Source organism: Microtus pennsylvanicus, chromosome 16, assembly GCF_037038515.1.
Source record: "Microtus pennsylvanicus isolate mMicPen1 chromosome 16, mMicPen1.hap1, whole genome shotgun sequence".
In the NCBI taxonomy this organism is placed as follows: Eukaryota; Metazoa; Chordata; class Mammalia; order Rodentia; family Cricetidae; genus Microtus; species Microtus pennsylvanicus.
The window spans coordinates 35,897,856-35,920,132 of record NC_134594.1 but is presented as its reverse complement, the minus strand read 5'-3'; the positions used below and the strand labels follow the sequence as shown (position 1 = coordinate 35,920,132).

At 39.5% G+C, this 22,277-nt stretch overlaps 1 protein-coding gene across 1 annotated transcript in view; it reads right to left on the bottom strand.

The window, feature by feature from the left end:
* Rsrc1 (arginine and serine rich coiled-coil 1) overlaps positions 1-22,277 on the bottom strand; it is a 290,661-nt gene that overhangs the window by 2,279 nt on the left and 266,105 nt on the right. Inside the window, exons 13-14 of the mRNA XM_075950688.1 lie at positions 8,311-8,417; positions 224-376 (exon numbers count right to left, since the gene is read on the bottom strand). Coding sequence (XP_075806803.1) covers positions 224-376; positions 8,311-8,417 — 260 coding nt within the window. The remainder of the gene's footprint in view (positions 1-223; positions 377-8,310; positions 8,418-22,277) is intronic.

Below are 22,277 nucleotides of genomic sequence, written 5' to 3'. Positions count from 1 at the left end.
TTTTTTGACCATGTTTCTTAAGTACAGAATCATTCTAGCAGGCAGGAAACGTGTAGACAACACCAGACTCAAATATACATAAACAATCTTAAGGCCCGAGGCCAGCTGCCCATCTGCAGCAAAGAGAAACCATGAACCCTCCCCTGCATGTCTTTCCAGGGTGAGAATAAAGGGGGACTGCTTGGGAGACTCTGAGCGGATGCATCAGGTTTAAGGGTCTCACATTTGGATGAGCTAGAGAATTGTCATCTTGGTACTTGATAGCCGTGGGGATGCTGTCAGGGTCTATTTCCTTTCCAGTGCTGGGTGGCTCAGCAGCTACTGATGCTGGTCCTGATGCTGGAGTCGCATGTTTCACTTCGCTTGGTTCTGCCGACTGAAAATGCAACACAGCAATCTAAGCATAATCCATGTTTAGAGGATGGGTTTCTTAATATTTAACACTGAACAGTGATTGCTCTAGTAAGTATCCTCTGAGATGACGGTCATCTCAAAAGGCTCCACATTCCTTAATGAGAAAAAAACTGTTACTCAAAGAAACAAAAACAAATACAAGTGTGGAGGGAATTTTTTCATTTCCTATGATCAGCGTGCTTTTCTTATGATATCACTGTTTAGCCTTATACTATTGAAATACACATACACATGCATACACATACATGCACACACATATATACATATTTGGTGTCTGAATTATAATAATAAAAATGTTACAATATACTTCTAATATTTAGTTGGCCTCAGAAAGTTATCCTTAAAATACCTATCTATCCATGTTAGCTACAAGTTACACACCATGTTATGGATTTTAGCACATCTAGAAAATTAGACAACAGTTATCATGATCTATTTCAAAATAGCTTAATTATTCCTTCCAACATTCCATGTCTCTTAACAATCACTCCTTATTTTTTATAACCTCTTAGTGATGACATTGTGTATTCTGGATCTCTGTGTAAAGAACCATGCAGTAATGGTTTCCTGTGTGAAGGACCATGCACTAATGGTTTTCTGTGGCTGGTTCTTTCATTGAGCCTAGTATTTTAAAGAGCCATACATGTTAGAACATATCAGTACTTCTTTTTTGTAGTTGCTAAATAATATTCCACTGTATGGATCTGCACATCACCCGTTGATGGGCTCATGTGTTATCTTTTAAGATTACTTAAAATAGTTTGAAATAAATAAGAGTTTGTAAAATAAAGGTACATTATATTCTATAAGAATAAAACTACATTTGTTGCTTTTTTTTCAAACTATATGCAATGTTTGCATGGTCCACACTGTTATGAGTGCTGGGAACACATAGACTGATAACCCATTGTTCCTGCCATGAAGGAACCAGTGGCACATGCCGACTCGGGTAAACGTCAATCTTCTTGACAGAGGAGGTGGCCTGAGGAGTGACTGATTAGCAGCCAGGCTGTAGGAATTCTATGAATCAATTAGGTAAGAATGTGAAGTTAAAATTAAAATACAATATAAAAGAGACAACTGGGAGATCAATTCTCTGTGGTCTTTATCTCTGTGGTCTATATTTATGGATTCAATTTCTTTACTTTCTATTTTCTTTTGACTTAAATCTACTTCTTAAGATCCATTTTTAAAATGAAGTTCAAAACAAATATTACTATGAAAAATGTCTAGAGGATGAACTAAGCATAAATTAATTAAGATTTTTAGATTACTTTATCTTCAATTTGGAGACCTATCAATTTAGCCATCTCATTAAATACTGCTTGAAAAGTGAGAAAAGTGCCCTGTAGCTTTGCTGCTGAGCTTTGTTGTCTGAATGAACACATTATAGCACATATATAAAATAAATATACAATTATTAATAATAGCAGACTTTGCCAAGAAATACGTAAGAATGATGGGAACTGGAGAGGTGAGTCTAAGTTTAGATTTGGTACCTAGGCACAATATCTTTTATTTAGGAGGTAAAATTTATTTTTATTTTTCTGGAGGTAAAATTTTAGATCCGAATAATAATAGCCAGACACATGACGAGGACACAAGAGAATGCTTTCGCCAGAGGAACAGTGTGTACAATCTGAGAGGAGGAAAATGAGAGGGAGGCCCAAGGAGAGACTGTAGCTAGCCTTGGTAGTTGCTTGCCCAGCCCAGCCACACCTCCATTAGCTCCAGCACAGGAAACTGGTCCAGGCAGAAAGCCTGGGGACTGGGAGAATCACACTCTGCTTCACTCATCTTAGGATGCGCACCCTTGTGCTCCCTAATGTCAGATACCTGAAACCTGCTCCTCAGATACTGTCAAGTTCTAAAGTTGTTTTGGTAGAAGGTAAAGTCCTATGTGGTGTGATTAGTTTTTCTCTGTGTGTGAGTGCCTGTATGTATGTGCGTGCGTGTGTGCATAGCCGTGGGGATGCTGTCAGGGTCTATTTCCTTTCCAGTGCTGGGTGGCTCAGCAGCTGCTGATGCTGGTCCTGATGCTGGAGTCGCATGTTTCACTTCGCTTGGTTCTACCGACTGAAAATGCAACACAGTAATCTAAGCATAATCCATGTTTAGAGGATGGGTTTAGATACGTGTCATGTAAGCATGAGGACCTGGGTTCCGTCTGCAGAAGCTCATAGAAAAGTGTGGTGGTGTGTTTGTAGTTCCAGCACTGGGGGAAGCGGAGACAGGTACGATCCCTTCCTTCACTGTCCTCGCCTGCTTGGTGAGCTTCAAGCGTATGCGTGTGCATATGCTAGATGTTAAAGCAAGGTCAACGCTGGGCGTTGTTCCTCAGTGCTCTCTATGTTGTTTCTTGGTCCAGGGTCTCAGACTGGCCTGGAGCTCACTAAGCAGGCGAGGACAGTGAAGGAAGGGATTGTACCTGTCTCCGCTTCCCCCAGTGCTGGGACTACAAACACACCACCACATTTCTCTATGAGCTTCTGGAGACGGAACCCAGGTCCTCATGCTTACATGACACGTATCTAATGTACTCAACCATCCCTTCATCCCAGATGCATTAATTCGCATTGGTAAGATTCATTCATTGCTTAAGCATTTGATTTGATTCAAACATGAATTCCTTTTCATGCTAAAAGAAGCTGATCTGCATGCATGGGAGAGACTTTTACTACTATAAACAAGATGATCCTGGAGGCTACACTTCTGGGAAGTCATCAAACAAGAGCAGAAATTATTACAAACTAGAGAAATCTATGCCACAAACTGTTTCCGAATGAAGGCATGCTTATCAAGACTGAACCTTACAATCAATGATATTCACATGAACCACAACATTAACTTTTATGGGCATTAAGAAGAAAGTTATTAAACTTTATTTGGCAGTTTTATTATATTTTGGAGTCAATATCCCCCTTCCATGCCATCTAGATTTCAAACATTTGAGTAACTCTGATCTATTGGGCCTAGAAGGCACCTGGCCGTACAGATAAAGTTATGATGCACATTTATGAAACTGGGGGAAAGGAAGGGGACACATGCCAATTCAATAAGACTCAGTAAAACAGCTTTTGGCAGGCCATGTTTCCTCATAAAGACGACCTGTCTCTGTACCCCAGCACAGGACTCAGGCAGGAGATGCTGACCACAGGCTGAACTTCCTTGAAAAGATGCAGAGAAGCTTGGGAATTCTCCCTCTTTAAGTGGCAGAGATAACAGTCTCATTACAGAGCCAATTAACCTCACTGTTTTTCCCCATGCGAATTATCCACTTTGTGTGTGTGTTGGCATACACGCATGGAGGCTGGGGGAGGACACAGAGTTCTGTTCTATTACTCCATGCACTGAACCTGGAGCCAGGCTGCCTGCCTGGAGGACCCAGTGGCCCTCCTGTTTCTACCCCACAGAACACATGTGGCCACACCTGGCTTTTTTTTTTTTTGGTATTTTCCCCTCTGCATGCTGGAATCTAAACACATATATTCATGCTTGCGAGAGCTTTCACTCACCAAGCCATTTCTTCAGCTCCAACATTAATAAAAGTACAAATAAACATATAAATTAAAACTATCAAAAGCGGGGATTGGAGAATGGGAATTGTTCAATGGTTGAGAGTGTTTGTAAAATCAGTAGCTGTTCCTTAGTTAAGTGACAGAAACTCCTAAGAGAAAATTGTTGCTTAACCATAAAATTGGACCTCATCACAGGCCCACAGAATGCCTGGCTTTGTGCAATACTGCCACCTGGTGGTACAATTGGATAATACTTTCCTAATCTTAACACAGATGCCCAAATTGCGCAGGGTTCTCTACAGTTCTCCTTTTGAACACAGAGATTATCTGCCAAACATATCAGTCAGTCTTTGGCTAAATGACCTGTGCCAGGTTTATGTGGGAAAACATCCTGAAAACAAAGGACATCTTGTCTTCTAAAGCTAATGATGTATCAAGGATCTATCACACCCCCAAACTTCTTGGGTAAGGTTTCAGAGCTAAGCTAGTTTAATCAATATGTATTATAGGAGCCCACGGTGTCTAGAATGTCATTGCCAGGGGCATTTCCTCCTGGTGACAGTTCTCTGCTTAATTAGTGGACCTAACTCCTAGGGAAACTGACGCCAACTGGAAGGGTGGCAGCATGGGCAGCCTTTTTAAAGAGGCAAACTTTAACTAAGAGCACAAAACTGTCCAGGAGAGACAGATATGGGAGCTCGGGCCCTGGGTGATTTAGTCCCCAAGAGAGTTAATCTTTGCTATGCATCAAGGATAGCCCATCACGTCTGCCCAGGCCCTGGATGAAATAGTACTCAGGATAATTTACTTCTCTTTGCTAAGTAATCTCCTCATAAATAATTCATCTCTTCGGCATCCTGAGTCCTGGCCTTCCACTGCAGACGCAGACATTTCAGACTAGAGAGCGAGGCCACTTTCTAAGCTAATAAATTGCCCCTCGTTTTATGTTTCAGTGGAGTATAAATTTATTCTTGTTAGCTCATCACTGCTCCTCTGAGCATCCCGGGTGCAGTTACTAAGAGCAGTCACGTGCTAGAGGGCTACGGCTGTACTGTGTACTCAAAGGGGAATGCCCTCTCCAGCATGTGCTCTGTTGACATGAATCCTTCCTATGTATGCTTTCATGAAGGAAAACATGAATTAAAAGTAAATGTAAAGAGAAACAATACTTAGAACCAGACAGGAAAGTGTCACCAGACAAAACCCAGTCTACAGACTCTAGACTAGTTTTTTCATAGGAAAAACTTGCTCACTGATTATAAGAATGTCAATAAGAATGGACGTTAGAAAATAAATTCAAGGCCAAGCCCTCAAACAAATACATTCTTTTAGATGGATGTCTTTACACTATGCAGACTGAGATAGTAAACAGACAGGCATATATTCATATGAATACCATTTCATCGCTGTGGCTTCTAGGAGCTGTGATGACAACACTATTAAAGTTCAAATACAGTAATCCAGCCAAAACCCAGGACTACAGGTGACCCAAGGCTATCTAGTCCTGTAGCTGAAAGACATCATACACTCAACTCATGTCTTTGTGTGCTCTATGTTTAAAAATATCTGGTAATTAGAAGAGAATGTGGGAAGTAACCTTGAATACATTGGCACAAAAGACCACTTCCTGAACACCAGTAGCACAAATACTGAGATTGACAATTAATAATAAATGGGATCCCTGAAACTGAGAAGCTTCTGTAAGGCAAAGGACACAGTCACAAAAAAAATGGCAAAAAATATTCACCAACCCCACATTAGACAGAGAGCTGATGTCCAAATATACAAAGAATTCAAGAAACTAGATATCAAAATATCAAATAATTCAATTAAAAATGGGGTACAGATCTAAACTGAGAATTCTCAATAGACGAATCTCAAATGGCAGAAAGGCATTTAACTTAATATCCTTCCTTAGTCATCAAGGAAATGCAAATCAAAATGACTCTGAGATACCACCTTACACCTGTCAGAATGGCTAAGATCAAAAACACCAAGGACAGCTTATGCTGGAGAGGATGTGGAGTAAGGGGAATACTTCTCCATTGCTGATGAGAGTGTAAACTTTAGAAATCAGTATGGTGGTTTCTCAGAAAATTGGAAATCAGTCTACCTCAAGATCCAGCAATACCACTGTTGCGCATACACCCAAAGGATGCAGACTCATACCACAAGGACATTTGCTCAACTATGTTCATAGCAGCATTACTCATAATAGCCAGAATCCCAGATGCCCCCCAACAAAAGAATGGCTAAAGAAAATGTATTACAATTACACAGGAGTACTACTCAGCGGTAAAAACAACAACAACTTGAAACTTGTAGGCAAACGGATGGATAGAAAAAAACCATCCCAAGTGAGGTAACCCAGACACAGAAAGACAAACACGGTATGTACTCACTCATAAGTGGAGATATTAAACATAAAGCAAAAGGTAACCAGGCCACAGTCCACAACCTCAGAGAAGACAGGAAACAAGGAGAACCCTAAGAGAGACATACATGGATTTCCCCCCCTGCCCGGGAAGAGGAGGCAGACAAGATTTCTTTGGTGAAGTAGCAAGTGTGGGGGGATACGGAAGGGTGGTAGGGGAGTGAGGAGGGGAAGAGAGTTGGGGGAGAACATGAGGGATTGGGAAGGTAGTTGAAGGACAGAGAGGGAAAAAAAGGAAAGAGATACCTTGAGAGAGAGAGAGAGACACATTATTGGATTAGAAAGAAATCAGGCACTATGGAGATTCCCAGGAATCCACAGGATGACCCCAGTTAAGAATCTAAGCAATAGTGGAGAGGGTACCTAAGCTGCCTTTCTCCTGTAATCAGACTGATGACCACCTTAATTGTCACCATAGAATCTTTATCCAGTAACCAATGGAAGCAGATGCAGAGATATACAGCTAAGCAATAGGCCAAACTCCTGGAGTCCAGTTATAGAGAGGGAGGAGCGATATCACATGCAAAGAGGCCAAGACCATGATGGGTAAACCCACAGAAACAGCTGACTCGAGCTAGTGGAGCTCACTGACTCAGACTGACAGCTGGGGAAACTGCATAGGACCAAGTTAGGCCCTCTGAATGCAGGTGACAGTTGAGAGGCTTGATCAGTTTGCAGGACCAGTAACAGTGTAACTAGTATTTATCCCTACTGTATGAACTGGCTCTTTGGAAACCATTTCCTATGGAGGGATACCTTGCTCAGCTTAGATACAAGAGGGAGGGCTTTGGTCCTGCCTCAAGTGATGTGACAGACTGTGTTGACAACCCATGGGAGGCCTCACCTCTGAGGAGGTGATTGAGGGTGGGATGGGAAGAAGGTGGGGGGAGCGGAAGGACAGGAGGGAGAGGAACTGAAATTGATATGTAAAATAAGACAGTTTTAAAAATCAAAAAAATCTGGCAATTAAAAGTTTCATATCTCTATTAACACCAGGAACGCTGTAAGAAAGGACTTGATAATTTTGACATATCAGATTAACAAACATGAAAAAGCTTTGGTTTAAAAGACAGAAAGGTCCTTGCACTTTGGGCAGAATTTAGATCACTACAATATTTTTGGAGGATAACTTTTGAAAGATTAAATAATGTAAATTTGAACAAGTAACCTCATCTTATTAAAAACATAACTACTTAGAAATGTGGTATTTCTAGGAGAACAGTGATTGTCACACCTATAGTTCTACGTTATTCAGTCCTGCATTTGCACGTTAGCCGTGCAACATGGTCGAAGTAGAAGACGGTGGGAGGAAGCTACAGTATTACGTCACCACACAACTCTACTAAAGGAGACATAGATTTCTTATAACATCCTTCCTTACTAAAGGAATGCAAATTCTTAAGAGCAGTTTTATTAACAAGTGAAATAATAAGTGAAAAGTTCAACAGAAACGACAGGGATTTCCTTGAGCTTCTTTTGAATCAGTGACACACATCTGGGCACATATTAACGGCACACATCTGGGCAAAGACTAGAGTCTTCTGTTTGAGTAACAGCTTTATCATTTAAAGTCCTTTGCCAATATCTGTCTAGGAATAACAATTCAGAAAGTGCACACAGATATTTGTAAAAAAGCAAAACCAACAACCCTGTCTATATTCATGAAATGGATATTAATTAGAGTTACAGAACCACGGGTGGTGATATCTTAGTTGTTTTGGTGGTCTTTAAAATGAAGCGGTGTTAGAGGCATGTCTCCAGCACTTTCTGTAGGCAGGCTTGGGCTCATCCCACTGATCCTTCTCTCAGCAGCATGGCTGACGCTCCCTCCCTCCCTCATCTGCCTGTTGGAGGAAGCACCCACATCTAAGTAAAATCCATTAATAACACATCTTTTCAGTGGGAATCCAAAGGCTTATTCATAATGTCCATGTGGAAACTTACTTTTTTGACTTCCTTACTTGATCTGAATGTCTGCTGAACAAAAGAATCACTTTCGATGGCTTCAATTTCTTTCACTCTTTTCACTTGTTCCACCAGCGTGGCTTGGTCTAAAAAAGAACAGTGTGAGTGAGCTCCGGGACAAGCTTGTTACCAACGTCATACCTAGGTCGGTTCTTTCTTTTTACTGGATGCAAATGAAGGACATTAAGTTAAGCTGTAATAAGTACTTTCCGCTTTGAATTTCAAAACTAAAATATGCCTAGAAACTAAGACTCTTATCAACAATCTAAAACTTACTGAGAAGGCATTGCTATTGTGACTGTGGGTGATCAAAGATAACTTTGTGGGACAGCCTTTCCCTCTACTTCAACATTTTTATTATGGAAATAAATACACAAAAGGAATGAAAGGATAACATATCTACCCATAACCATCACCCAATTTTTATAATCACCAACACTTTGTATTATTAGTCCATTCCTAATATATTCTGGGATAGAGACCTGGAGTATGTAAACAAATCCAAGAGGGCATATCATACAAAAACAAACTCCAGACCATGTACTGTTTTCCCTAAATATTTTAGTGGTCATCGCTAACAGTTAAGACTTGATCCCAATAATAATAGTGCTATCATAATACTGTTTGTCAGGCCTCAAATTACCACCAATGAAATATAATTTGCATGCTCCACATCGAGTTCTCACTGGTTTAAAAGTCGTCTTTCTACAGTAGGCTTGTTTGAATAAGATCTAAGCAAGGATGCACATTACCCGTGCTTGGTGGTCAGGACTGTCAGTCTCCTCCCACAGAGCCCACCACCCTTCCCTTTCACTGTCGTCTACTGTGAATCACTGTCTCATTGTTCTCTGCCATCTCCGTCTGGGTGGCTTTAACCTTATGATGTTGCCTGACATGGTCCCCTCTCACCTAATGTGGGTGCAGGTCAGCAGAGACCTGACTCCATTCCAGTTCAATTGATTTTGATCAAAAATATATTATTTGATATTTGGAGTGATGTCTCTGGGGCTAAAAGCCATTGTTGTTCTTGCAAAAGTCCTGGGTTTAGTTCCCAGTACCCACCTGGCAGTTCACAGCCGCCTATAACACTAGTTCCAGAGAGTCTGAGGTACTCTTCTGCCTCCTGCATGCACCAGGCGTGCAAGTGGTGCACATATATACACGCAGGCACTCACACATACTCAAAAATAAAACATAAATGTTTAAAAATTATAACTGACACTGCTCTGTAATTTTTCCTACATCAAATCAGGGAGCATCTGACCACCTGTCTTTTTACTAAATCAATTATTTAATAAGAGGCTATAAAATAGTAAATTTTCTTGTATTTATTAATTCTGATTCTTTTACACTGGGGAACCTTCTCTCACTCACCCATTGGTGACTGAAATATAGCCTGTATGTGGGAAAACAAAAATAGTTCCTCTCTAAAATTCGGAATGTGAGTGCAGGAACTCACATGTGTACTATGGCATGTGTGGATGCCAGAAGACAGTTCCTGGTTCTCTTCTTCCTCTGTGGGATTCAGATATTGAACTTGGATCACCAGGTTTGTGTGGTAAGCACTTTTACCTCCTGAGCCATCTCACTAGCCTGATTTCTTTTCTTTATTTAGTATTTTTGGTCTAAAGGTGATCAAAGATGCCATTATAAGTCCACAATAATATGTACATAGTTTTAATTCATGGCAAGTGCTTTCTTATTTTGGTGATCAAATTGCTTCAACTCTGGGTAGCTTGTCCATAGTGTGATTCCTAGAAGTGAAAGCACACCAGATGTTTGAGGATTAACTTGTACAGTTCCCGTCCCCACTTCTCTAAAATCCCAGACTCCTAGTGGGGGAAGACGGCAGAGTCAGTGACCTGGGCACTGGGCATGTTCACCATTGCCGAACTGCCATGGCTTTTCAGTCTTTTTAATGTGCAGAGAAAAAAAGAAATCTTACTTAGGAGAGAAATTTTAATATGAGTCCATGTGGACTACTATCAATTCAATTAGCAGTTATGGCTCTACGTCATTTTATAGTCACACATCTTCTCATATGCTAAGTCTTCAGCATTAACAATACTGTCAAAAGTAGTACTCACTTTCCTATGAGGTATGCATTAGATTAAAAAAATGGAATGGCAAAAATTACTATAAATCACAAGGGGTATTAATGCATCTTCAGCCCCTTGGATTGCATATCACATATCCTGCTTAGTAGATATTTACGTTAGATATTTACATTATGATTTATAGCAGTAGCACAATTACAGCTATGAAGTAGCATGAAATAATTTAAAGGTTGGGGGTCACTGTCTTAGGAAGGTTGAGAACCACTGCTCTAAAGACACTTGAAATAATTCTCTATTTCATTAAGCTACAATTTGATAGGGCTATTCAGTTTCTTAAGCTTATTTCTGATGTTTAGGTCTTGTTTTATGACTAACATCTGTTTTATACTGTGATGATGTTCTGGGGTAAACTTTAAAACTTAGACTGCTTTACCTATCCCCGGCTCTGAGTTCATCCTTCATCCCCAAGATAATTAGTTTTATTAGGTTCAGATTTTGACTGCATCATTTATAAAACTATAAGCATTTATATCTCTTCCTACTGAGCGACACTGGCACACTACATTCCCCTTGTCTTCCCAAGTCTTCAGTCCAGGTCACGACAGCTTAGAGCTTTCTCTTCCCTAGTTTACAGATGGACAGTTACCTATTTTATAGCTTGATGGTCATGTTTTTATGAATGCTCAATTGATGGCTGAGTTATTAAAATCGCTTCCTTTCACAGTTAGCATTTTAGTAAGAAGCAATTCTCAGGTGTCACTTTACTGACTTGTATTTCCCCACGTGTTAGCTAGACAAAGGGTTACGACACGCCTGCTGCAGAAACGTTCTCTCAGCATTGCTAACACCACACGGCTGGACCAGAAGCTACGCACACTCAGTTACGGCAGCCCAACTTTTTGGGATTCAGACTTTATGGACAGGTGTGGGGCTTAGTGAGATGATCTGTGAAAGCAGCTTCTGCATTCCAGCATCCTGCCCTGAATGCTCAGACGCCGTTACAGACCAAAACAGAATAATCACAAAAGGAAAAGCCAAAAAAAAAAAATCTGACATTGTCTTAAATAGTTTTGTTTCAACTCTTGGCCAATCATAGATTATAGCTGTGTTGTCCCGTGCAAAAATTTGTTTGCTCAAGGGGAAGACTACCCCCGCCCCTCAGCCCAGTCTTCTCTGAGAAGCTGTGTGTGGAATGCTGGGAAGCACCAGCATCTGCAGCCAGCTTCCCTATTTTTGGAAGAACACATTTTCCTGTGTAAATCCACACACTGTCAAAGTGTTACAGAACAGGAAATAGGTCCCTTTGCTTTAGTATAAAAGGGTCTCAAGATTTTAATTATGTGATGTACTGAGCATATGAAATGAGAGAGTCTTTGTCTAGCTAATGTATTAATATTAATGCATCCCCTACTAATGTGTAATTTTTAAGATTCTATGCATGAGAGGAATGCTATGGCAGAGAAAAATAACAAAAAAAAATGGGTACCAACTTTAATGTCTCCTTGAAAGCAACATTTTTTTTTTGAAACCAGAATTTACCAGGATTATTTACTATCACAAATTCTCAATAAGAAGCCCTTATTTCCGGCTTCAGGGTGATGTCTCCTATGTATCAGCTGCTGGCTCTCTTGGATTTCTTTTCTCTGTCTAACATATTCTCTCATTTGGATTTGCAAAGCACATCATTAGTATTAAATGTCAGAGGTGACTTGAGGAACAGGACTGATCTCTAAAGCTCACAGTGTTTGTAGCTTTAAATTTGAAAATACAAATAAATGTGGTATCACAGAACCCAGCCAAAGGGCCAGTGTGCTTATTAAAATAGCACTGTAGAAATTACAAAAGAGAGAAGAAAGATTAGAGAAAATGGAACATTATCCTTGTCCTTTAAGAAGAAAATCACCTCGGGACTAACAAGGTGACAGGGCAGAGAGGAGAAAGCCAGCTTGCCTGATTTACAGTGTGAAAACAAACTATGCAGCTTTTATCTTTTGATGCTGAGCCCAAACTCAGCAACAATGATACTTAAATTAAAAATGGGAAGATGCATGGGGGATGTAAAATTTCTGCTTTATAATAATAGCTCAGCTTTATATTATCTGAAAACAATAACCATAAAATATTTTAAACTGCCCCATATTCAAAATTCTAGCATCACTGTCTGTAAATGTAAGTCTTGAGCTTAACCTTAAAGTTTTAGGAAGCAGAACGGAACACCAACAACATATTCCATGCCATTATGAGACCAGATTCTTTGTTACATGCCATTCAAAAAAGGCTCTTCATCAACTTAAGATTAAGAAAATATGACTTAATCAGTTACTTCTTGCATGTCTACATAATGCATGTAAAGCATCTTATTAGCTAAGAAAGAAAGAAAGAAAGAAAGAAAAAAAGAAAGAAAGAAAGAAAGAAAGAAAGAAAGAAAGAAAAGAAAAGCAAAAATCCTTGGAAAGCTCACTTCACGGTACAGACCTGTAATCCTAGCTACTTGGGGAGATGAGGCAGGATAGTGAGTTCAAGACTTGACTGGGCTGTGGAGTGAGTGCGAGACCAGCTTGAGTAACAGTGAGACCCTGACTAAAAACCAAAAGGAAGGCTGGGAGAGGAAGGTCCGCAGCTATAGCTTAGGGACAGAGCTCAACCCTCCCTGAATCTAAGTGTCAGCAGGAAGGAAGAGTTACTAGAAGAATAAAATTAAAATATGCTTAAAAACCTTAACACGGGGAACAGGAAGGAAACACACCCATTAGCACGTAGTGATTCTACAAGGACGTCATTGGTAAATACAATGGATTCCTTGTTGACCCGCTGCCATGGAAAAGATGTGTTGTAAATACACACACAGGAATCAGAAAGTCCTTTTGAGACAAAAATATCAGTATTAACTAATTTTGTAGATAGTAATTTTGGCTGGGCAGTGGTGGTGCACACCTTTAATCACAGCATTTGGGAAGCAGAGGCAGGTGGATGTCTGTGAGTTCGAGGTCAGCCTGGTCTACAGCGTGAGCTCCAGCACTGTCAGTATTATTACACAGGGAAACCCTGTTTCAGCTCCCACAAAATACAATGTTCTTACTGTTAATTTTATTTTTTTAAAAAAGCTCCCATACTTGAGGTTATTGATGATTTCATGTTATAACAGCACTTACAAAGTTTTCATTTAGAATATCACCAATTATTATATACAAATTTAAACTGTGAAATAAAGAAGATGAAATCTAATGAAAAATGCTCACTTCATTTGAAAATACAAACTTTAGTTTATATTTAAATTTTCGATAGTAAACAAAATGGGGTGGGGTGGGGTCTCCTATAATAGCAGTACCAGGCTGGGAACAGCAGATGGCACTATTGCCCAAGATGTCATATTGGGATAAGGCCAACTGGTGTTTCAAAGATATCTTAAACACATGCAAAGAGTACATCTTCAACTGGTTCTTTCCAGTTATTAATATTTTATGAACCTATCCAAAGTTAAAAAGCATTTTATGTTAACAAAGAATTTGGGTCAGTTGGTCTAGGTTATTGAGTTATTTGATATGATATTGTTCCAGGAAAAAATATTTATATACTAACAGTACTGCTACAAATCTATGAATAATACAAAGGATTACCCTATTTTCAGATTAAATTGACTCAGATATTAACCAAGAATAGAAAACATCCACAAACACACAGTTTTAAATAAAACAACAATCTCTGTAGCACAAAGCATTTTCAAATGCTTTACAAAAAAACATACTAGAATAGTAAAGTTGGTTAATAAATAAAACTTGTAAGCAAATGCAATTAGAATTTCAAAATTGTTAAGCTAATTTCTTATGAACACAAAATTTAACAAACACAGTATTGCGTTCCTCTTCTCAAACATTTTTTTCTTTATATAAACTATCATAAAAAGTTGCAAAAAAAAGTCACACAAAGGAATCAACCAGTGCCAAATACTATATAATGCAATGAAATCACATACAGTTACAGTAGCTATTTAGAATGGAAACTGGTAAGCTTCCCACTGGATTTTACACTTTCACTACTGACTATAGTTTTATGCACCTATCTATCACTCAAACCAACATATCTTCAATGTTTCTTTCAAAGAGCATATATTAGAAACCTATCCAATCTTAAAGGACTGTTCATAAAACATTCCTGGAAACAAATCTCCAGAAATTCTGTTCATAAGGAACTTGAAAAATCAAAAACCTCCTTAGGTAGAAAAGACCTTGTCTAGAAGAGTACTGGAAGCGGATGCTGCGAACACTGAGTCCTCAGGGAGGCAGAGGGTCCTCAAGACCTCACATGCAGTCCTTGAATGGGGTCCAGCACACGCTCACCTCATAGTAAACTGCTCACTACAGTGAGTTAAATAAGATAAGTAATTTCAGTATGACTATACTAGCAATGGATCTCAGTTAAACGTTATATTAACTACAAGTGACTTGGGTATAAGCATTGTGTTACACGGAAACAAAACCTTCCCTCAGCTCCTCCTGCCTGGGAAGTTTTCATGCCTCTGTTCTCCCTGTCATTTAAGGCCATGTCTAGGCCGACCTTGTGAGGATGCCGCCTCTTGGCACTGGTGGGAAAGAGGCCTCTTTTGTAATTCTCCTGGCATCTGCGGCCTTACACTGACCACAATCTCTGCGTGAGTGGCAGCAGAGCTGTATCGCCGCCAGAGCTTAGTGGAGAGCGCTGTACTCTTCAGAGAACAATTAGTATACATTTGTTGATAACTGAAAATTTCTGGACATTAACATCATTAAAAATAAAATCTTGGGCAAGTGACAAACTATAAGTTTCACCTTAAAAAAATTCAATGTTTTAAAGTGTGTAAGTACTTTGTATGTTGGTGTCTGTGCACACGAATGAATGGGTGGTGCTCACGGAGTCCAGAAGAGGGCACTGGGTCCCTGGAACTGGAGTTACAGAGGTTGTGGCCTCCATGTGAATGCTGGGAGTTGAACTGGGCCCTCCTGAAGACCAGCCAGTGCTTTTAACCACTGATCCATCTCTCCAGTCACTGCAGAGATAGTTTTAGGAGTTGTGGGTTTTGACTGCCTGTGTTAAACTTCACAAGCTGTCGTCTCCTTGGACAAATGGCACATGCTGTGCAGGTCTCAGCTCCCTGTGGCAAGAGAGGAGGGAGAGAGTCCACCCCTCTTCTTCCTTTCAAGTATTTGAGCACATTCAACACAACAACCATTGCTCTGCACACCTGGCTTTAGAAACTGAATGTTCCTCTCACTGAGAGACAAGTTAATATCAAGAAAAATAGAGGAGGGCGGGGTCAGGAGGGAGCCAGGGGAGCTATGTTAGAGTAGGGAAAGGAAGAACGCCCTGACACACTGACATTCCAGCAGAGAAGGATGAGATGAAAAAGTATACATCTGTGCTCGGTGCAAGGTCTGTAGATCACTAACCTCACTCAGTAAGTGAGCACTATAGACACGCTTTGTGCCACTCGGCTATAGTACTAAAGCTGCTGCAGCCGCCAACCTGCTTTGAATCCAACCAGGCGTCACCTGGCTTTGGTTCACTCATCCCGTGTGTGCACTGTGGTGTGGCAGGAAAGCCTTGGAGAAAGAACAGGGAATAGGAGTACTAGAGGGTAGTCCTGTGCACACAGTGGACCAGGGCAGTGGGTGAATGGGGAGGCTACTCCATTGTCACAGCTGCTAGCACCCAATACTTTCAGATGGAGGGGTTTTGCCACTTCCTATGGCATGATACCTCAAGTGGTTGAATCTCTGTTTATTTAAAGAAAATCTGCTGTGGTCTCATGCATAAAAACCTTTGCTCCGGTTATTATTTGTGACATCTTTCTGGTGGGAGACATGATGGAGGCTAGTTTTCATTTAAATGGTCATATGTGTTATTCTGGCAGCAACAGACGGTTTGGACTAACTACTTCACACATTTACGTATAACTGCTGGGATAACATTACCATTCTCACTGCAAAATGAGAAGCTGAGGGCCATCAGTAACTCAACCAAGGTCATGTGGCTAGGTGGTGATAGAACTGAGATCCGATCCCTGACCAGTTATTTAGCCACTGTTTCTAAAATGAATCATTTACTGTTCTTACACCAAGGAACATCTTTCCCCCTTACTCCATGCATTTACTAAGAATAACAAATATATGTGGGATCGTGCTTATTCTGCACTCTGAATGTAGCAAAATGTATCACAGCTCTACCTGGAGAAGAGATGTACACATGGTCTTGCTCGTCTGGCATTATATTCACAGGGATTATAGAAATTTATTTTCAGAATCTTTTACACTTAACATTTTTGAAAGAATTATTATGTCACATTCTTAAAATCTTTATAGTGAACAACAAGAAACAGTTTCTGAAAGCCTAGCATTTCCCACTTGAGACTACAAATAACCCAACCAGGAAAAATTTTCACATCAGTTCTTTATTTACGGTGCAACAAGCGCTATTAGAGAAACAATTGCAATTTCCATGAATCTGGTTGCTATGCAGTCCAAGTATAAAGACCATTAGTTTATCCTTGTTCGAGATGTGGTAAACCTGGGAGTCAAGTCTCCTTTAATGCAATGATAAGAAATAATCATTCCAGTAGAAGTAAGGCTGCTGGAGTTTTCTATTTTAACGAGGGAGAAGAAAGGCATGTAACTTGAAGAACCCAGATTAGCAGATCAGAATAAGGAACCTGCAGGTACTGTCTGCTGTCCATTTTAATTCCAGAATTGTTATTGACTCTAATTAAAATTCTGTAGATGGAAGGCTGAATGTTTCTAAGGAACTCAGAATGAATGCTGTCTGCCAGGCATCTCCAACACCTATAACCACACACAGCCCGCCTGTCAGGAGAGCTGGTGCAGACATCTCGGGGCACACCACATTTGTCACTGTGGCTAATATCAGAGATACGCAGCTCTTTTTTCTTAGCACACAAAAGCAAGATATGTAATTCAATGCTCAATTTACCCTTGTCTCACAGGAGACTTTTCCCCGCTAATTGATAGAAATTAAGCCATTAATCAAGCCACTAGCCATCATTCAAACCAGGGAAGATGAATACAAACTTTCATCATAACCACCTTCCCCATTTTAGTGTTCATTAGCATTAATTTTTAATGCAATTATGCTATTCTTTTACGCTGAGCTCATAAATTACTGCTCTTTTGTTGCTGGCTGGCCTTGTAAAATCCAAACTAATGCTTTGTGCTCTGATCTTAAAGGCAATTACTAGGTTCCTCTATCTTTTATATCTTTGCATCCTCAATAACCTTTATATATAACTAATATCCATGAGTGACTATGCCTGTTTTTCTAAAGCCTTAATATAAATCTTGGTGTATATAAGCATAGTCAAATATAGCTATAATAAACACAGACATATATCACAGACATTATAAAATGCATGTATTCATATAAAAATAAGATCTCACAAATTTACACTGACATTTAGGTTTAAATAGAAAGATATCTTTGTGATTTAAGATAAAAATGCAGTGCATTATTGTATCAAACTTATACCTTTTATAACAAATTAGGGAAACAGGAATATTAATAAAGGTCTATCAAACATTTACATGAACAACTACTTAAAACAGGATAACTTAAGTTTCAAGATCCCTAGGTCCACTGCCTAGGATAACTACCTCAGGTTAAAATCTGTATATTATTGATTTATTTGGTGGTGCTGAGGATCAAATTGAGGGCCTTGTACATGACAGGTAAGCTCTTTTCCACTAAGCTATACCTCTGACCCTAAATATTAATTTCAAAAAACATAGAATTTAAAAATCAACGAGACAGAAGTGAAGAGTACAAAGACTAAAAGATCCATTTATCCAAAGGTATGCTTGGAAGTATATTGGGTAACTCCAGGGCCTTCTATCATGTAAAGGGGAAGCTCTGGACAATCAGAAGATCATGACGAAAAGAAAAGACATATTTTTCAGAATAAATGTTAAGCCTACACAAACCACATGCATTTAATTCTCTGTTTCCAATAAGGCAACAGGACACACTTGTGTCCCACCTCCCAAAGCCCTAATGATGTTTACTCTCATCGTAAAGAAGACAGAAAACCTATTTCTAGCCTGCCCAGCTCTTGCAGCAATGCCTTTGCCTCTGTTTGCAAGCTATGCTTGGCATGCACTAAGACTACTGCAGGAAAGTTTAGTGAGGGAATGTTGGGTGTGCTGAATCACACAGCTGCAAGGCTCCCCCAAGCTGCTGAGGCTGAAGGAGGCGATGGGAAGCACACTCAAGAGCTGACTAAAGAAACATCCCAACTGCTCACTTTTTAGGACAGAAGAGAGATGATGGTGGCTGGATTTTGCTTTCTTATGTGTCGTTTCTGACCAGCTCTTTGTTTTCACTTTTGATAAATAAAACAGTCTTACCTGGATCAGGAGCAGTGAGAACAGGGCCAGGCAATTACCTGATACTATGCTTTTATGTCAGAAGTAGGAACCTAACGTATTTGTATTTGAGCATCAAAGCCATCAGTAGAAAGCTATGGATCCTCATCCATTTTAGTTTTGTACACACATGCTTTATTTGGACCCAGAAATTTAGGGGGAACATTCACAAGGTCAAGGTAGGCCTTAATAAAGCTTACTTTAAAGCTGTAATTTTAAGTACTTACCGTTAGTATCTCTTTTAAAATGCTGTAATACATTATAGTATTTTTTAAGGAGGGGGTAAATACAGCATGCTATTCCATTTGTTACCATCCCCCTCCTCCTCTAAGAGACCAACATTGTATATACAACTTCAAAGTATATCAATAGCCACATACATCACCTTAGGTATTCACCATGAAATATTGTCAGAGATTCAGAGACTAAGGAATCACTTGGTGTAGTAAGGGAATCATGCAAGTGAAATAAAAGACTGAAAGATGACTTAAACTTCAAAACGGGGGATATAATTTATTACCAAAAGTTACAGCTCGGAGGATCAAATGCTCTGACAGGTGGAAAGACATTTTATAAACAGTGACTCCCTGCTAGCTCCCACACTGGGCAGCACTATGATCGAGGTAGACAGTGTCTTCACTGTCACCAACAAGGTCCTTGCGCTCCTCTTCAGTCTCCCTCCCTATCTTGGCCACCACAGACCTGCTTCCTGCCACTGTAGTCTGCAGCGTCGAGAATTCGATATAAATGGCCTATCTGATTTCTTCCACTGAGGATGCTTTTGAGATAAAACCACGTTGTTCTTTATATGTTTTAGTGTATCCTTTTAGTGGTGGTAGAATTTTAGTATATGGATAACTACACTTTTCTCCATTTGTTTATTCATTAGTGGATATAAGCTGTTTTTGGTTTTGTGTAATACAATTACCATAATATTCATGGACAAACTTTTCTAAGGAATTTAAATTTTATTATTATATGTATGATGTATATGTCATAATGTATGTGTGGAGGTAAGAGAAAAATTTTTCAGAGACAGTTCTTTCTATCATGGGTTACGGGGACTGAACTCGAGTAATCAGATACGCATGGCAAGCAATGTAACCCTCCTGAGTCACTTCAATGTCCTGTAGGGACGTTTTTCTGTGCTTTGCTTCTCTTGCTAGTGAATATTACTTTAACATTAGAGTGGATGGATTCTATGGTATGTATGTTGAATTGGCAAGTTGGATGAGGATATAGTTCAACAGCAGAGTGTTTAACTAAGGTCTGAAGTGCTGGGTTCAAGTCCTTGCACTGCCAGTCTGAATTGCAAAACTACAAAAAACCAGCTGTGTCACTTTGTCGTATTCCCACCAACAGTATATGACACAGTTGTTCAATATCATCAACATTTGTAGTATTTTAATTGGCATACAGTGAGATATTATTGCTGATTTAATGTGTACTTTCTGGATGATTAATGATATTTAATTTTTTTATACATTATTGGCCACTTGGTAACTGAAATATATGTTCAATGTATGCCCTTTTGTTTTTTAAAAAAATCATATTTCTTATATTCCTATCATTGAGTTATGAAGTTTAAAAAACTGTTTTAAATATGTCTTTAGGCTATTGTACACACCTTAAGTATTATTTATGAAACTTTTTATACAAATAAGTCCTTTTTATACAAAAAAAATGTTTTCCCATGTTTAATACAATTAATTAGGCTGATTTAAGGAGAACGAGTCTTATTTTCTTCAGTTTATTTTGATAACTTTAGATAAGCTTGACTCTCTCCTTAATGATGTCACAAATATGATAAACCAGATATATGAATTGTATGCATAGCTGATTTTTAAAAATTAACATATTTTGGGAAAATTGCTCAATAGTTTTCATTTAAAAAAATTAAGACAAAGAGTAGCAAAAAATCAGTAAATGATTGTATCCTTTATAAAAATGAAGAAAAATGTTTAAGCTGTTACAATACATCATGAAATCAGTAAAGAAAGCAAGGCCAGACCTCACATTAGCCAGAATCAACAACTTAGATCTGATAAGGAACAGGGTATAAGGAAGGGAAGGGTACTGAAAAACAGGAAATGAGGAACTTTCTAGCCCTTCTTCAGTGGCTTTAGGGAAATCAGCTTCTGGAATGAAGTATTATCAATACTGACCATTAATTTGCTAATATTTTTCAAGAGAAAAACAATACCGTGAGTTGTGAAACAAATAACAGGGAAGCTCTGCTCTGTTTATAGGTGAATTATGTCAGAAAAGTTTGTTCTAAGTTTGAGTTTCACAAATGATTGTATTGCTACTCAAACTTTACCACTGAGCACTCCATTCTTCCGAGCTGGGATACTGTGTTACTACAGCATCAGTGTGGTCCTCTGTTCCCAGGGACGGGTTTGTTATTCCACGGAAAAGAGCAGGTGTTTGTAGACTGATAGACTTGGAGGAGGAAACAACGATGGGCGGTAAAATCTGGGATTAGCATAGAACAGGGGGGTTTGTAGATGAAAGCAGGTAGGACTGCAGTGACATTTCATCTGTATTTTAATAAATAAAGCTTGCCTGAGGATCAGAAAAGTAAAACAGCCACACTGGCCGGCCTTACAGACCAGGCAGCAATGACATTACCTTTAATCCCAGTAGCCACACTAGTTTGCCATAGAAATCAGGCAGTAGTGGTGCATGCCTTTAATCCTAGAAGTAGAGAGGATTATAAAACGGGAGGAGACAGCTCTCAGTCTCATTCTGAGATTCCTGGAGGCAGGATTGCCATTTTCAGACCGAGGTAGAGGTAAGAGGCAGTGGCTGCTTTGCTTTTCTGACCTTCAGGCTGAACCCCAATTTCTGTCTCTGAGTTTATCACTCGTGCTTCATAGGACAGTTTAAGAAAAGTGGTGGGGTGAGCAGAGTCTTTTCAACAGCTCTGAGCCGCGTGGTCCAACTGCTGGGAAGGGGTGGGAAGACGCTTGCTCTAGGCTATGGTTTCAAGGCAGGGCAATATAATTTGTGAGCGACTGACCAACACTTTCCACATTACTGCTAAGGATTCATAGCACACACTGATAAGTAACCGGTGTTCAGATGACAGTGCATCTTTGGAGAGGACAAGGTAGCAGTGTTAGTGGCAATCACTCTGTGAGTATCTCAAAGTCTCCACAGACATCTGTGAGGAGCCCGCAGAAGTGGAAACCTTGCAGACTTCTGAAACACAGCAACCACTGGTAGGACTCTAAGTGTGCAGTCAGGGAGCCCCACTGAGTCGGGTAAGCACGTCACTCCAAGTCAGGAAGAAACAGTGACAAATGTAGATAGCATCCGATCCATAACACTAAATCTACATGTTCATATACATATTTACGTACGCACACATACACGCATGACTACTCAACTTCATTTAATTACCACAGACTATCATATTACAAAGTATACATTAAAAACAAACATTTGACAATGAAACCACTGCAAATCCACAATTAATTTT